We start from the raw sequence: 18,493 nt of genomic DNA on the forward strand, positions 1-18,493 counted from the left end.
ACCTTGAAAGACAGTGGCAGCCAGTATTTTAGGGCTGGGAGTGTTGCATGCTGGGTTTTCCAGGGAGCGGACTCTGAGAGGAGTTTAACATGCAAGATGGTTACTTGGGAGTTTCCTTGGGAGTGACACTCATGGAATGAAGAGAATGAAGCAGGATGAGCAGTGGGAGGTGTCAAACTGGAATGCAGACCCAAAGAAAGCCTTGGCCGACCCCACAAGAAACTCTGGAACAAGAATGGCATTTAGAGTTGTCCCAAGTTGGACTGTGCTGGCCAGGACTTTAGACCCCTGCTTTGGTGAGTCACTGAGTGTGTCCACAGGTGTGAGAGAAGGACTGAATGCTGTGCCTCTCTCACCATTGCAGGGCAGTAGTGGAAGTGACTCTGGCTGAAGGACATTCTCCAAGGTTAGCTTTTAAGATTTCCCCTGGCCAGGGATATGACCCTCAGAGAGATGCCTTCCTGCCACTAAGTCAACTGCAGAAAAGACTGATGGCTAAAGGCTGTTTATAGTACACTCTTGCAGCTAAGGCAACAAGGGCTTTATTGATGGGGATTCTGGGCAGCTGTCAGCATGTCACCATAGGAAGGATGGTATAAGCAAATGCATGCAGGATGGTTCTGATGAGCTGTGATGGACAGAACAATTGGACGGCAGTGGCTGTTATGTTTGGAAGTGCAGCAGGAGGTGATGTTGGAGTGTTGGTAGGAGGCAGGTGGAGGGTCCTGACTGCCCAGCTAAGGACTCTGAACTTTGTCCTGTGGACATCAGGAAAACACTAAATTGTATGAGCAGTGGGGAGGTGATACTAAGGTGTGAAATTATGTTTTAAAGGGATACATCTGGCTTAGATGTAGAGGATGAATAGTAGTGGCAGGAGGTCCAAGGCAGGAATATGGCTGTAGACTAGTAATTCATGAAAGTGAATAGAGTGGTTCTTGAAAAGAGTCCTAGGTTGCAAGCTGAAATAACTGAGTTCTCATCGAAGCACTTTGTCATTGACTTGACTGTGTAGGTCTTCCTCTTGGACCTCAATTTTGCCATCTGTAAAAATGATAAGCTCCGGCCGGGCGTGGTGGCTCACGCCTGTAATCCCAGCACTTTGGGAGGCCGAGGCGGGCGGATCACAAGGTCAGGAGATCGAGACCACGGTGAAACCCCGTCTCTACTAAAAATACAAAAAATTAGCCGGGCGTGGTGGCGGGCGCCTGTAGTCCCAGCTACTCAGGAGACTGAGGCAGGAGAATGGCGTGAACCCAGGAGGCGGAGCTTGCAGTGAACCGAGATTGTGCCACTGCACTCCAGCCAGGGGGACAGAGTGAGACTCCGTCTCAAAAAAAAAAAAAAAAAACACACAAAAAAGATAAGCTCAGAAATCCCTTTCCAGACATAACACTTTGTGGTTCTACCTTAAAGAGATCTGTTCATTTGTGTTCCTTCAATTGTGTGCTCATTGAAAGATGTTGAAGACTAGTGTAGACTAGTCCAGACTTCTGGAAACTTTATTTTGGATATTTGTTTATTAACTGATTCCTCCACTCTTATGGCCTTGCAAATCTCCATATTTCCACACAAAATTTGAAGCCAATGGATTATGGATTCAAACTGAACCAGAGTCATGTATCAGCTATTAAAAGCCTAAGAGTTTTGTTTCTTAATCAATTACAGTGTATCTGGTAACTCAACACAGCTACCTAGAATACAGAATTAGCTTTCTGTATTGCACAGGGATGGAATGTCTTCACCTAAGCTTCTACTTAAATAATAATGAAAATAGGATTAATACTGGCAGTAAAGAAATGAACCAGTTTGAGCCCATACTTGTGGAGGACTTAAGTAAATAATGTTTCTGTTTCCCTTGTAAGTTTTGCTTCATAGCTTGGTGTCATGCCCATAATCAGCAGATAATTTAGGGAAAAACAAAAGTAAGATAACAAATGAAAAAGATAAATTCACGATCAGAACTTTGGTCCCCTTCTTTTTCAAAATGGTTCACAGACAGATTTTTCCATGGGGGAGACTTTTTTTTTGAGATGGAGTGTTGTTCTGTCGCCAGGCTAGAATGCGGTGGCATGATGTCTGCTCACCGCAATCTCCGCCTCCCAGGTTCAAGCGATTCTTCTGCCTCAGTCTCCCGAGTAGCTGGAACTATAGGCACACACCACCACGCCCAGCTAATTTTTGTATTTTCAGTAGAGACAGGGTTTCACTGTGTTGGCCAGGATGGTCTCGATCTCTTGACCTCGTGATCTGCCTGCCTCAGCCTCCCAAAGTGCTGGGATTACAGACATGAGCCACTGCGCCTGGCTGGGGGAGACATTTTAGTTCATTGATTCATTGACTCAAAACATGACTTTTCGTTCATTTATTACTGAAAGTATTAACTCTATGCATTTGTTTGTTCATTAACTAAATTATTAATTCATGCATTCATTTGGTAAATATTAAGCCCCTCTTGTATGTCAGGTGCAATGCTAATTGCTAGAGACACAGTGGTAGGTAAAACAAGATCAAACCCCAAATTTTATGGAGCTTATGGTCTAGTTCATGAGACAGACATTAATCCGATAGTCACATGGTTTGTTCTGTAATTACAGACTGAAGTCAGGTAAGGCTTCTTTGAGGAAAATTGAGCTGAAATTTGAAGAATAAAAACTCAGTGAACTAAGTTAACAATGTGGGGATGAATTGTAGCTTTGAATCAATGAGTATAATTTCAACATTATTAAATTTTTGGCATTTTAGATTATTATGGACAAAAAGAAAAACCAATATACTGACTTAACCAAGTGTTGGAGGTCATTTTCTAGGTTAGAAGCAGAGCAGAAATTAATAGTGACCCTGAAATTCAGTCTCACATGATAGGGGGATGGACATAATTCTTCCTAGAGCCTTGTTGGCTGCTCTGGGTCAACAATATTTGGAAGCTCATAGTCCAAGTAATTCAAGCATAAGAAGTGCAACAACAAACATAAACCTGTGGGCCGGGCGCGGTGGCTCAAGCCTGTAATCCCAGCACTTTGGGAGGCCGAGACGGGCGGATCACGAGGTCAGGAGATCAAGACCACCCTGGCTAACACGGTGAAACCCCGTCTCTACTAAAAAAATACAAAAAACTAGCCGGGTGAGGTGGCGGGCGCCTGTAGTCCCAGCTACTCGGGAGGCTGAGGCAGGAGAATGGCGTAAACCCGGGAGGTGGAGCTTGCAGTGAGCTGAGATCCGGCCACTGCACTCCAGCCTGGGCCACAGAGCGAGACTCCGTCTCAAAAAAAAAAAAAAAAAAAAAACCTGTGGGTGTTGGTGCTTTTTTTCTGATGTAAATTTTTCCCGGTGTATTTGTGTCCTTTCCAAGAAGGTGGCCAGCTGTGCCAGGAAATTCGGTGTATACGGTATGGAGATAAGGTGACGGGAATGAACAGAAAACTGTATATAGAAATCTTAACCCTTTGATGCAGCATCTTTTTTTATTTTTTGAGACAGAGTCTCACTTTATAGCCCAGGCTGGAGTGCAGTGGCATGATCTCGGCTCACTGATGCAGCATCTTTAATAAATGCAGAGGAGATACTGCAGAGGTGACATCCTCTTTATGGAATTACTTTCATCTTGACTCACTACCTGCTCCTCATTCATCTGCTAACCTCAGGTGTGAAGAAATTTCCCACAGTGTTCAAGTGAGGAGTAAAAAGTTTTCCACCCAACAAGAATCCACCAACAATATTTTGGGGGGCAAATACCAGCCTAGAATAGATTGCTCTTTGACAAGGAGTAAAAATCATCAATAGTAGCATGAGAAATGTGAAAAGATTCTGCATCATAACAACAATGTATACACTAAAGAGGTAAAGAGAGAATTTTTAGAAGGCAATTTATTATGAGAAATAATACATTTTTTTTTTTTTTGAGATGGAGTCTCACTGTGTCGCCCGGGCTGGATTGCAGTGGCCGGATCTCAGCTCACTGCAAGCTCCGCCCCCCGGGTTTACGCCATTCTCCTGCCTCAGCCTCCCGAGTAGCTGGGACTACAGGCGCCCGCCACCTCGCCCGGCTCGTTTTTTGTATTTTTTTTAGTAGAGACGGGGTTTCACCGTGTTAGCCAGGATGGTCTCGATCTCCTGACCTCGTGATCCACCCGTCTCGGCCTCCCAAAGTGCTGGGATTACAGGCTTGAGCCACCGCACCCGGCCAAGAAACAATACATTTTAAATACCATTTGCTTTGGCTACTGATGCAATTGAAGAAAATATTAAGTGTTATGAAAACAACAAAATGAAAAGAAAAGAGAATGAAGAGCAAAATTGGCTTTGTAGCAAATCAAATCAGTAGTATAGAACACAAAAGTGCTAAAAAGAGAAGATGCTCTGCTCGGTCTGTATTTCTTCTTACTTCTGTTATTTTCAGTTTATTCCTTTATCATGTTCATTTTTTTTTTGGTATAGCCTTAGCATTTTCTTTATTTTTGATACTTTGCTGTAATAGACCAAAATTGCTTGAATTTATTCTCTATGGTGATTTTGAAAGTTTGAATTCTGTTTTTAAAAAATCCCATACGGGGATATTACTAAAATTTATGAAGTATATGATTACATTTAATAAATGATTAATTTACTGTGTAGTTCTATTTTACATCCATACTTAAAGTGAATGTGCATGTGTGTTTATGCATACACACACACACACACACACACACACACACACACACACACACACTTTCTTTCCCAAGAAAGTCTTTGGCTTTACTTTCAATTTTGTGACTTTATTTCCAGATTTCTTATATCTTTCTAATGTCTATTATAACTTTCTGTAATTATGGAAGTTTCCTATATTTGCAGTATCTAATACAGTAACCACTAGTCACATGTGCACAAGTGCTTGAAATGTGGCTAGTGTAAATTTAAGATCGTATGAAGAAAGTAGATAACAATATAACTTAAATGACCCAGCTCTGTAGAAGTTACTATATTTCTTTGATAACTCTATTTACAATCCACTGAAGTTTATACAAACACTTCTTCTCTTTTCCTCTGCCAAAATTATAGAGACTGTTTGCTCATATGCTCGCCTTTAGGTTTGTTGAACTCTCTCATCCATCAAGATTTAGCTCAGTTGACTCCTTCCCTGAGAGTTATGCCCTGACTTCACAGGCTGAGGAGTCATTGTCCTTCCTTGTTCTTTCAGTGTATATTGCCTGCTTGCAGTCACGAGTTTTCCTTTATCTTCCAGTGAGATTAACCTTTTTGAGGGCAGCTACTAAATAGGGCTTGGTGAATGCTGTTGAGTCATAAGTGACTTCTGACTGCTTAACCTGCAAAACCCTGGCTACCTTTCTGAAGACTTGATGGTCTGAATGGTTAGGGTTCTGAACCATGCAGCAGTCATCTACATGAGGCCATTATTACCTAACCAGGGAGACTCACCTACCATTTTTAGTCAAGGAATTGGGATTTTGCTGTCGGCTTTTCCATTTTTTGTGCCACTGGTCTCTGGTGTGCAGAATTCTCTGTCCCAGTTTTCTTTTTTCACCTAGGGCAAGACAACCCCTGCAGGTGGTCCAGAGCATGCAGACCGCCAACCAATCCCAGAAGGAGAGGTATGAGATAGAAACAATGCACTGGCTTCTTTCATTACTTACTTTAGTAGCTGTCAAATAATATTTCTTGTGGGAGTTTATTTAAAGGCTATGCCCCTAAAATGTGGTCTGGGTAATATTCTTGATGAGTCGTTGGCACAACTCTGTGTTTTTCTATGTGAAATGGCTAACCATGGATGGAAGTAAATCACTAAGAAAAGTCAAAAAAGAATTTTTTAAAAAACTTGATATCATTAAACTTGAAAAACTATACTTTTTTTTTTTTTTCTTGGAAAGAGAAGCCCACTGTGGATTGTCAAATATAGATGCTTTGATTATGGTTTGGGGTATGTTGAAATTAAGAGCTTCGTATGGTTATTTTATGGTTGTAAATGGAGAGCAAGAATAAAGTGATCTATAGGAACCTTCTTGGAAGGGATGAAAAACATTACATCCACAGTGAAAGTGAAGCATTTGCATTGTTTTAACTTTATCTGAAGGTTGAGGATTTTAATAACATGTGGTTGTCATAATGATTTAGAAAGGATTTTTATCTTCATAAGTCATCATGAGAGTAAAGAAGTTTGGTTGTGTGGACACACATCCTCTAGAACAGATTTCTCCATCTCACCACTGTTGACATGTTAGATCAGATAATTCTCTGTGGTGGGGACTGTGCTGGGCACTGCATGTCTGGCCTCTACCCGTTAACACCAGTAGCACTTCCCTCTCCTCAGTTGCAACAACCATAAATGTCTCCAGGCATCTCAAAATGTTCCCTGGGGTACAGAACTGTCTGACAGAAAAGCACCATTCTAGAACATTTGTTGAAATATGTGAGGCTGGAAGTTAATAATCTGTAGCATCTGACTGCAGGCCTTGTTCGATCTGCCTTGGGATGCCTTGAGGCCGTTTCCATAAATACTGCTCACAGGAATGCCAGCCACCAAGACAGGCTTCTTGGCAAGCATTCACTGGAGAGACCCGGATTTGGGCCTTGGGTTTTGAAGGCACAGTGAGATGACTTCTTTATACCCAGGTTGGATTGATTTATTTGTCAGAATAATTAACATTTTAAAAATGTTAGGTGTTTTAAAAATCCAGCAGTTTGGAAGAGGTACAAAGAAAACTACAAAACACCCTACATCCTACTTTCTAGAAATAACTAGTGTCCATATATGGTCAATAGCATTCTAAGCATTTTCATACACATACACAAATAGGGTTTTGGATAAGATAAATAAACAGACATAGTGCTATAGAAATGCCATTATGTGATGCATGCCATTTTAAATTAAAAATATTTAATTTTATGTGAGTTTAATAGATGATAAGGAAATGAAATAAAACTGAAGGATTTGCTAAACTTGAGATTAATGTTCAATCACAACAGAATAAATTATTTCCTTAAAGATACCTCTATCACAAAAGGTGAGGAGATTGGCGTTACTACATTTTAAAGTTTCATATTTAAATTTTAGTCAATGGTACTTGATTTCCCTACAACTTTCTTCCATTCATCTTCCAGATTTATATTAGTTATGTTATTATATATGCTAATTTAATATAGTATATGTTCTGTAACCTAAATTTTCCTGTTATTTATTCAAAGTTTAATGTTTAAATGGATTAAATGCTCACCACCATTCCTTTCACATGACTTATATAATCCTGTTGTAAAAATTTTGAATCATTTCCTAGCTGGTTGGATTTCATCATCACCTTTTTAAAGAAAGGTTCTATTTACTGAGTTTTTCAATTTTTTTTTTTAACATTTGAACACCTTGGTGTTGCCTGTACTCTTTTAAAAAATTATTGTGGTAAAGTATATATTATTTAACATTTACCATTGTAACCATTTTTAAGTGTACAGTTTAGTGGCATCAAGTACATTCACATTGTTGTACAACCATCACCACCATCCATCTTTAGAACTTTATTTCCTCTTGCAAAACTGAACCTACTATACCCATTAAATAATAACTTCCTATTCTCTCCTCCCCCAGTCCCTGGCAACCACCATTCTACTTTCTATCTCTATGAATTTGACTACCCTAGGCACTCCATAAGTGGAATCATACAATATTTATCCTTTTGTGTTTGACTTATTTCACTTAGCATAATGTCTTTAAAGTTCATCCATGTTGTAGCCTGTGCCCAAATTTCATTCTTTTCTCCAGCTAAATAATATTCCACTGCATGTATATACCATATTTTGCTTCTCTACTTATTTGTCAGTGAACATTTGGGTTGTCTTCCCCCTTAGGATTTTATGAATACTGCTGTTATCAACAAAGTGGTACAAACATTTGTTTGAGTCCCTGCTTTCAATTTTTTTGTTTGAGACGTTCTTACTCTGTTGCCCAGGCTGGAGTGCAGTGGCATGATCTCAGCTCACTGCAACCTCTGCCTTCCAGGTTCAAGTGATTCTCGTGCCTCAGCCTCCTGAGTAACTGGGACTATGGGTGCCCGCCACCACATCTGGCTAATTTTTGTATTTTTAGTGGAGACAGGGTTTTGCTGTATTGGCCAGGCTGCTCTCGAACTCCTGACCTTATGTGATCCACCTGCCTTGGCCTCCCAAAGTACTGAGATTACAGGTGTGAGCCACTGCATCTGGCCCCTGCTTTCAATTCTTTTGGGTACGTACACAGCAGTGGAGTTGCTGGATCATATAGTAATACATCAGACTGTTTGAGGAACTACCATAATGTTTTCCACAGTGGCTGCACCATTTTACATTCCCACCAGCAATGAACACATGTTCTAATTTCTTCACATCCTCACTGTATTAGTCTGTTTTCACACTGCTGAAAAAGACATACTCAAGACTGGGTAATTTATAAAGGAAAGAGGTTTAATTGGTTCACAGTTCCACATGTCTGGGGAGGCCTCATACTCATGGCAGAAGACAAAGGAAGAGCAAAGGGACATCTTACATGTTGGCTGGCAAAGAGATTATTTGTGCAGAGGAACTCCCCTTCATAAAACTATCAGATACTGTGAGATTTATTCACTATAATGAGAACAGCAAAAGAAAGGCTTGCCCTCATGATTAAATTACCTCCCCCTGTGTCCCTCCAATGACACATGGGAATTATGGGAGCTGCAATTTGAGATTTGGGTGGGGACACAGCCAAACCATATCATTTCACCCCTGGCCCCTCCCAAATCTCATGTTCTCACATTTCAAAACCAACCATGCCTTCCCAACAGTCCCCCAAGTCTTAACTCATTTCAGCATTAACTCAAAATTCTACAGTCTAAAGTCTCATCTGAGACAAGGCAAGTCCCTTCTGCCTATGAGCCTGTAAAATCAAAAGCAAGTTAGTTACTCCCAAAATACGATGGGGGTACAGGAATTGGGTAAATACACCATTCCAAATGGGAAAAATTGGCCAAAACAAAGTGGCTACAGGCTCCATATGAGTCTGAAACCCAGTCGGGCAGTCAAATCTTAAAGCTCCAAAATGATCTCCTTTGACTCCATCTCTCACATCCAGGTCACACCGATGCAAGATGTGGACTTCCATGGCCTCAGGCAGTTCTGTCCCTGTGGATTTGCAGGGTATAGCCCCTCTCCTGGCTGCTTTCACAGGCTGGCATTGAGTGTTTGCAGCTTTTCCAGGCACACAGTGCAGGTGGTCAGTGGATCTACCATTCTGGGGTCTGGAAGAAGGTGGCCCTCTTCTCACAGTTCCACTAGGCAGCACCCCAGTGGTGACTCTGTGTGGGGCCCGCACCCCAAATTTCCCTTCTTCGCTGCCCTAGCAGAGGTTCTCCATGAGGGCTCCACCCCTGCAGCAGACTTTTGCATGGACATCCAGCTTTTCCGTACATCCTCTGAAATCTAGGTGGAGGTTCCCAAAGCTCAATTCTTGACTTCTCTGCACCCACAGGCTCAACACCACATGGCAGTTGCCAAGGCTTGGGGCTTTCACCCTCTGAAGCCATGGCCCGAGTTGTACCTTGGCCCCTTTTAGCCACAACTGGAGTGGCTGAGATGCAGGGCACCAAGTCTCTGTACTGCACACAGCAGGGGGGCCCTGGGCCCTGGCCCATGAAACCATTTTTTCCTCCTAAGCCTCTGGGCCTGTGATGGGAGGTGCTGCTGCAAAGGTCTGTGACATTCCTTGGAGACATTTTCTCCATTGTCTTGGTGATTAACATTTGGCTCCTTGTTATTTATGCAAATTTCTGCAGCTGGCTTGAATTTTTCCTCAGAAAATGGGTTTGTCTTTTCTATCACATCTCAGGCTGCAAATTTTCTGAACTTTTATGCTCTGTTTCCATTTTAAAACTGAATGCTTTTAACAGCACCCAAGTAACCTCTTGAATGCCTTGCTGCTTAGAAATTTCTTCCACCAGATACCCTAAGTCATCTCCCTTAAGTTCAAAATTATGGGAGCTACAATTCAAGATTTGGTTGGGGACACAGCCAAACCATATCACTCACTAACAGTTAACTTTTTTCCTGTTTGTTTTATAATAGTCGTCCTAATGGGTATGAAGTGGTATCTCATTTATGTTTCCCTAATGGGTATGAAGTGGTATTTCATTTGCATTTCCCTAATGATTAGTGATGTTGAACACCTTTTCATCTGCTTATTGACTTTTTATATATCTTCTTTGGATAAATATCTATTCATGTCTTTTGCCCAATTTTTAACTGGGCCATTTCTTTTTTAGTTGTTGCTGAATTGTAAGAGTTCATTATATATTCTGGAGATTAGCCTCTTGTCAGATATATTTTCAAATATTTTTCCCATTCAGTGGATTACCTTTTCACTCTGCTTATAGTGTCCTCTCGTGCACAAAGGTTTTAATATTGATGAGGTGCTTTTATTCTTGAATAGGGCTTAGGTAGTTTTAATATTCTTGGGTGATTTTTTCTTGTGGGATTTTGTAGGCACTACTTCCTTGTGTTCTGGCATTAGATGTTGCTGTGGAGAAGGCAGACCTTTCCTCTTGCAGGTCACTTGTTTTCACCTCAGAAATTTCATCTCAGAAATTCTTCTGATCCGCATTTTTCCTTTTTTTTTTTGTTTTAATTAGAAAAATAGAGAAATAGAAAAGTTCAGAGACTAGTATAATAAACTCATGTGTACCCACACCCAGAAGTAACTCATGTTAATATTTTATCATTTTGAATGGCAGTATTTTTTTTGTTTTTGAGATGGAGTCTCACTGTGTTGCCCAGGCTGGAGTGCAGTGGCATGACCTCTGCTCACTGCAACCTCTGCCTCCCAGGTTTATGCCATTCTCCTGCCTCAGCCTCCCGAGTAGCTGGGACTACAGGCACCTGCCCACCACGCCCAGCTAATTTTTTGTATTTTTAGTAGAGAGGGGGTTTCACCAGGTTAGCCAGGATGGTCTTGATCTCTTGACCTTGCGATCCACCCACCTCGCCCTCCCAAAGTGCTGGGATTACAGGCATGAGCCACTGCACCTGGCCAACAATATTTTTTTAAATCGATGTTTTGACATGCACATAGTTTAATAAGTTTCTAGGGTTGGGTTCTAAGAAGAAGATCTGAGATGAAGATTGGTATCCAAGTGATTTATTCCAGTAGAACCCAAAAAGGAAATGAGGTAAGTGAAAGACAGGAAGGAGCATAGCAAAGATGGGATTTGAGGTGAATCTCAGCCATTGCCTATCCCATGGCAGCTCTGGAGGGTAAATTACTCAGAAGAGTTTGTCCTGCCTTAGGGCAAGGGAGCTCGGCCTACATCTAAATTTTGAAATATATTAACATAAAGACATTAACATTTTAGGGCCTGTGGAATCTGCAGTGATATTCCACATTTCATTCTTAAAATTCATTTTTAGGGACTTTTCTCTCTCTTATTCTTTCATAGTCTTGCCAAGGAATTTAATTTTATTAGTCTTTTTTATTTGTTGATCCTCTTGCTTATATTTTTGTTTTCCATTTCATAATTGCTCTTCTCATCCTTATTATTTTCTTTCTTCTACTTTCTTTGGGTTGTATGTGTTGTCATTTTTCTATGTCTTGAAATAGTTTAAGATCATTGATTTTTTTTCATCTTTCTTCTTTTCAAATATGTGCATTTAAAACCACAGATCCCCTTCCAAGCATAGCTTTAGCTGCTTTACTCAAGTTTTGGTATGTAATATATTCATCTTCATTCATTAAGAGTATTTTCTAATGTTCATTGTGATTTATTTCTTAACCTATGGAATGTGTTTGGACATTTTCTAGTTTTAAACTTGCTTTTTTGCTTTGTTGTCAGAGAAAAAAACTTGAATTATTTCAATCCTTTGAATTTTTGAGATTTTTCTATATGGCCCAGATCATGATAAATTATAAACATTTCATAAATACAAAAAATATATATTCTGAGATGGTTAGTTATAGCTTTGTATACAATTACATAGTTTCAATTTGTAATTTGTTTCCATATTCTATATCATTATTGATTTTTTTCACCTGCTCGATAAATTAATGCTAGTTGTGTTAAAACCTCCCACTATCATTATGGATTTTTCTATTTCTTCTTACAGTCTGTCAGTTTTTGCTTTATATGTTTTGCGGTTATGTTGTTAGGTACCTCCACTTTTAGAATTTGTTCCATCCTAGTGAAATCAAACTTCCAACAGTATGTAGCATCTCTCTGTCTTAAAGTCTACTTTGTCTAATTAGTCTTATGGTATATATTTTTTTCAATCTTTTATTTTTAATCTTTCTGGTCATTATATGTAAGGAATGTCTCTTTTAAACAGAATATAACTGAATTTTTAAATTTTATCCTGACAATCTGTCTTTTAATTGGTGATTTATTCTATTTGGATTTAATGTAATTGATATAATTGATATATTTGCATTTAAATCTTCCATTTTACCATGAGCTTTTAAAATTTATCCGTCTGTCTACATTCCTTTTTCTCTTCATTTTTGCCTTCTTTTGGATTTAATGTGTTTTCTTATCATATCTTTCCCCATATACATTAATTTGGAATTCATACACTCTTTTCTGTTTTTTTTAGTGGTAACTCTAGAGCTTAAAACATCTATCCTTGACTTATCAAAGTCGAATATTAATTGATTCTTTTATCTTCTTCACGGATGGATACGAGGACCTTAGGATACTTTAAGGCCATTTATCTCTCTTCTGACTCATAGGCTGTCATTGTCAGATATGTTAATTCCATATAAATATTTAAAACTCTGCAATCCATTATAATTGCTGTTTTACACAGTTGCTCTTCTTTTAATTTACCCACAGGTTTTACCATTCTTATTTTTGCTCTTCATTTCTTTCATCATCTCCAAGCTTCCTTTAATCTTAAAAACACCATTTAATATTTTCTTTAAAACTGGTCTGCTGAAGATGAATTCTCTTTTTGTCTGACAATCTCTTTATTTTACTTTAATTTCCTGGAGGACATTTTTGCTTTTGTAGTTGTCCTCAATGGCATGGTTGATCTATATTCTCTAGCCCACCATTCCTCTCCATCAGACTTTTAAATTTGGCAACCTACAGTTATCTCTTTTCAATCTTACCTGATGTTGTGTTACATATGCTTCATGATAACTAACCCAAGAGCATAGATAATATCCTATTAAATCTTCCATCATGTAAAGTATCTTTATGTTTAAGAATTTATTTTTAACAAAAATAAAGTCAATATGAAACAAAGCTCTCATTGTATTTGAATGTTGCATGTCTCCTGCTGCAATCTGAGAGGACCTGGTTATGATTCTTAGAAAAGAAAAAAACAAGCTACTTGTCTGGTAGATATGAACACTGATTGCATTAATAGGGAAAAATAACCTAGATATTGTCACGCATGATATTGGTTTGTATGGGAGTTGTCACTGGAGATGTGGCCCATGTGATTCCTTAAATGGTCTCCTGCAGGGCTCATGGTTTCCTGTATGTTAGTGCTAGCATAGGTACCTTCCAGAATATGATTTTTTTTTTTTTTTTTTTTTTTTGAGACGAAGTCTCGCTCTGTCACCAGGCTGGAGTGCAGTGGCGTGATCTCGGCTCACTACAACCTCCACCTCCTGGGTTCAATTGATTCTCCTGCCTCAGCCTCCTGAGTAGCTGGGACCACAGGCATGAGCCACCACATCTAGCCAGAATATGATTCTTAAATACACTAATATCTTATGTCTGAAATACTGCAAAGTCCACATGTAGAAAGGGAGTAGAGTTTAGACACTGGGCATCATGGAATGACTTATATTCTTCTTCTGAGGACACACTCTGATCTTAGTGTGCAGTAAAGACAACTAGTCAATTTGTGCTGCTATAATGAAATACCTGAGCCTGGGTAATTTGTAAAGAACAAAAATGTATTCTCTTATGTTCTGGAGGCTGGAAAGTCTGAGTTCAAGGCACCGGCAGGTTTGGTGTCCGGTGAGGACTGTTCTCTCTGCTTCCAAGATGGTACCTTGTTGCCATGTCCTCTAGAAAGCATGAATGCTGTGTTGTCCTCATGTGGTGGAAGGGCAGAAGAGAGGGAACTAAATCTCTCAAGCTCTTTATAAGGTCCCTAAGGGCTCCACCCTCATTACTTAATCACCTCCTAAAGGCCCCACCTCTTAATACTATCACATTGGTGATCAACTTACAACATACAAATTTCCAGGGACACGTTCAGACCATAGCAACAACCAAATGCCCTTTGTTTTATTTTTGAGCTGCATGTTGTATGTATGTTTCTTACTTCTGGAAAATAATGATGTTCTATAGCAATACTGTGAAGAATCTTAGTTATAAATATACATGTCTTTTGATTTACCTTTTTTTTGAGATGGAGTCTCACTCTGTCACCCAGGCTGGAGTGTAGTGATGCTGTCTCAGCTCACTGAAGCCTCTGTCTCCCAGGTTCAAGTGATTCTCATGCCTCAGCCTCCTGAGTAACTGGGACTACAGGTACATACCACCACGCCTGACTAATTTTTGTATTTTTTTAGTAGAGATGGGGTTTCACCATGTTGGCCAGGCTGGTCTCGAATTCTTGACCTCAAGTGATCCACCCACCTCAGCCTCCTGAAGTGTTGGGATTACAGGCATGAGCCACCGCACCCGGACTTGATTTACTTTCAAGCTGACAGTCATTTGTCACCAACAAGCTCCCAGTTTAATCTGCAGAGGCCAGGAAGATAATATCAGTCCTCACAGTGGCTGGATGGGGACTGGGCATATTAGAGGCCACATGCCCTTTTAAAAATTGGATGGCCACACTCACTTAGTTTTAGTTATTGCCATGCTGTGTTGTGAATTTTATTTTATTTTCTTCTTTTATTTTCCTGAGGTCAGAAATCTAGATTTTTTTTTTTTTTTTTTTGAGACAGGGTCTCACTCTAGGCCTCAGACATCTACATTTTTATGTGAAATCTTCGTATATTTAAACCTTAACAAATAATTATTTTTAGGGTCTCGTTTGGCAGAGTATACAATCATTGTTTAAAAAATTGGACCTGCAGGCCAGATTCTTCCCAGAGACTAATAGCTTGCCCCCTTTATCTTAACCATTATCAGGTAAACTGCTCATATTCTGTACATACAGGTGCTGAGAATCCTACCTCAAGGGTGGGCTTGAGGATGCTTGGGAAGCCTGAATGAAATTGACATTTGCCACAAATCACTTAATACAGAAACCTGGAAGTCATTCTAGCATCTCCTTTCTTCCTGTGTCTGGTCAGCTGCCAGTACCTATTGATTCTAGCACCTTTGAACTTTGCATCTATGCTCTCCTCCTCCAGACACTGGTAAATCTAGTCTAGTCTCTTGTCTCTTGCATGTCAGTGGCCTTCTAGCTGTGCTGTCTGATGTGAGGCTTTAGTCCCTCAATCCTTCCCCGTACTCCTGCCAGAGTAATTTTTCCAAAATACAATCTGCCTAAGTCACTCCTCTGCTTAAAAATATTCCAGTGAGTCAATAAATTACTGTGCTGGAAAACTTCTCTTTGCCCTCCAGATCCACTTTCCACCCTTCCCTGCCCCGTGCTCCACCCACTGGGAAGCTGGCTTGTATGGACAGCATCAGTGGTCTCCCTTGCCCTCTGGCTCTTGGTTGGGTTTGGCCAATAATGAGCACTGCAGGGGGATTGGAGAGAGGGAGGACAGAAGTGTGTTTATTTCCCCAGCTCTCTCTTTGTGGGTTGCTATGGGCTCTGATTCTCAACTGAAGGCCTTAGCTCTGCTCAGGCAGCCCCGTATACACAGCCCCTGCCTGCCCTTGCCCCATCTAGCTTGCAGGGCCAAGACAGATCATGAGAATCATCAGATCCACAGAATCTGGCTGGCACCAGCCCCAGGGTGCTGCACCAGGCTTCATGGTTTCCCTGTACCCTGTCCACCACCTTGGTAAATAGCATGTTTTAAAAATGCTTCCCAAGCAGGATTGGCAAGTGTGTTAGTGTCTGTGAAATAATGAAAAATGTTGTGTGCTCAGCATATGTGGTATAAGCAGGAGCCACCAGAGATGAAGCTGGACAAAGGGTAGGATAGGGCACAAACAGCCCAAAGAGGTAGAATATATGTCCTGAGGAATTAGTGAAGGGCTTTAAAGGTGGTAAAATAATTAGGAGCACATTGACTAGGAATGTGTCAACCAAATCCTAGAGGCCATCAACTGTCAGGATAATGAATTTTGGAGCAGTAGAGGGTAGAATGGACAGGAGAAGGGAGACGTGAAACACACAAGGTACGGAGCATTTCTGAATAGTACCTAGCACACAACTTTAGATATATGGGTGTTTAATATATCGTGGTCAGACTGAATTGTTGAGTCTGTGTGACAGCTTGAGTGACATTTTTATGCCGTTTACCCAGTTCATATTTTAAAATTTCTTTTGTTAAAGACCTTAAGGTAGTATTAACCTGAAAGAATGTATTTACTGTTAACTAAATCTGGGTCATTTGAGATCTCCTTAAATAACCTTTGTGGTAACAGTGGAATGAACATTTATTTGATGTCTGGGAAGTAATATCCCAGTGGAACTCATTTTATTTTGGGTTGTTTTTAATATGGAGCTGTTAATATAGCATTTCCAATAAGTGACCTTATATGTGAAATCTGTGTTTAATTACTAACATTTTAGCAAGACTAGTAGAACTGTACTATTCATTATAAGTCACAGATTTAAGAACTTGTCAGGAAAATATTTTATGATTTGATTTATGCCTGGGGATCCAAGAAAGGCAAGCAGTACTCGAGTCTTTATGAGATGGTGACCATACTTATTCCTACAGTATTTTTGACTTTTACCAGCCCTATTATATAATGAGTAAACAATATCTTTTTTGGAATTTTTCATCCAACGTATTCCCCAGCTAGAGCTTTACTTAGGAAAATATGATTTCCTAAGAGATCTTTAAGCCTGATAGTTTGAACCAAACAACACAAAGTGCATATTGCTTCTTTGGAAGTGTTTTCATAGCTTTCCCTTTAGTGTTTTCCTTTTCCCTTTTTTTAAAAAAAGAACTTTTATTGGGTGTTTTATTGTACAAACTATACATGTTTGTCATATAACATTAGAAATTATAGATGATCATAAAAGAAGAAAGTAAAAAGTGTTTGTAATTCCATCACAATTAGAAAACAGAGGTGAGCACAAAATAAGGACTCACATGTAACCTATCATACGGAAGAAGGTGATAGGGATACATGAGGTGCTGCCCGTGCTTCCAGCAGGGTTGGTATGCTCAGTGGAAAGTCTATCCCAGCTCTCCTAACCAAGGTACAAATTGCTCCTGTTTCAGGGTCTCCTCCCTCTGGGCCCTTTGTGTCTGTTGCTCTTGACAACCAAGGATTGCCATTGCCTCACCACAGCCCTTGTCCCCCTCACCTGATGCTCGTTGACTTGTGAGCTACTTGAGGACCAGATCCACACTTGTAGTCCCAGGGCACTGAGCACAGAGCCTTGAACTTAGCAAGCTCTTGTTATAGTTTGTGTGAGAAAATGAACGAATGCTTGTGAGTTCATGAACATCAGTCAGGAATGTGAATTCCTCATGAAAGAACCTAGATAAAATGAAATACTTTTGAAAAGCAGAAGTGTAGCTCTGCTTGCAGTATAGAGGAGGAAAAAAGTAAAAGACTTCATAGAGATATCGAAAGAATGTTGTGGTCAAGCAGATCACAGCAGCAGATGTATTTGATCCAAGAGGAGAAATGCTAACTGAGTGATGATAGCTGGGCTGCTGTATTTGACTGGATTCCTGGTCATGAAAGGAAGTGGAGCATCAGTGGGGAAAACACACAGATGTCCATTAGGAAAAAGCAGGCTTTGTCTAGGGTAAGACAGAAAAAGCTTCTGCCCGGGCCCCTTCTTTAAGAAGAAAATAACTTTTATTAGATGTTTTATTATAAAATCATACATGTTCATTGTATGACATTAGAAATTATAGATGATGGCTGGGCGTAGTGGTTCATGCCTGTAATCGCAGTACTTTGGGAGGCCTAGGTCGGTGGATCACCTGAGGTCAGAAGTTCAATACCAGCTTGGTCGACATGGTGAAACCCTGTCTCTACTAAAATACAAAAATCGGCCAGGTGTGGTGGCACGTGCCTATAATCCTAGCACTTGAGAGGCTGAGGTGGGAGAATCGCTTGAACCTGGGAGGCGGAGGTTGCAGTGAGCCAAGATCGTGCCACTGCACTCCAGCCTGGGTGACAGTGTGAGGCTTTGTCTCAAAAAATAAATAAAAGAAATTATAGGTGAGCCTTGGACACACATGGTTCTCAAAGCCACAGTTGTTCACCTGCAAAATGGGGATGGTGATATCTGTCTTAAAGGACTTGTTGAGAAGGTTAGAGAGAAGGTAGAAAAAGTACTGGCAGACAGTACTCATGCTGTGCATTAATAATGATTAACAGTGCCTGCATTATGTAGGACAAAGTTGTTCAGGTCTTCTTCTTCCATGCTCTGCCTCAGATTCTGGCCCCAG

At 40.2% G+C, this 18,493-nt stretch overlaps 1 protein-coding gene across 7 annotated transcripts in view; it reads left to right on the forward strand.

The window, feature by feature from the left end:
* The window catches only part of ADAMTSL3 (ADAMTS like 3), a 417,185-nt gene that overhangs the window by 94,593 nt on the left and 304,099 nt on the right, over positions 1–18,493 (forward strand). For 5 of the 7 annotated variants that reach the window (XM_033189196.1, XM_033189191.1, XM_033189189.1 and 2 more), the window contains exon 4: positions 5,526–5,588. The exons of the other annotated variants lie outside the window; for them this stretch is intronic. In XM_033189196.1, the coding sequence (XP_033045087.1) occupies positions 5,526–5,588 (63 nt within the window). The remainder of the gene's footprint in view (positions 1–5,525; positions 5,589–18,493) is intronic. 7 annotated transcript variants of the gene reach the window in all.

The sequence above is a fragment of the Trachypithecus francoisi genome, unplaced genomic scaffold (genome assembly GCF_009764315.1).
Source record: "Trachypithecus francoisi isolate TF-2019V2 unplaced genomic scaffold, Tfra_2.0 Lachesis_group3, whole genome shotgun sequence".
NCBI classification, from domain to species: Eukaryota; Metazoa; Chordata; class Mammalia; order Primates; family Cercopithecidae; genus Trachypithecus; species Trachypithecus francoisi.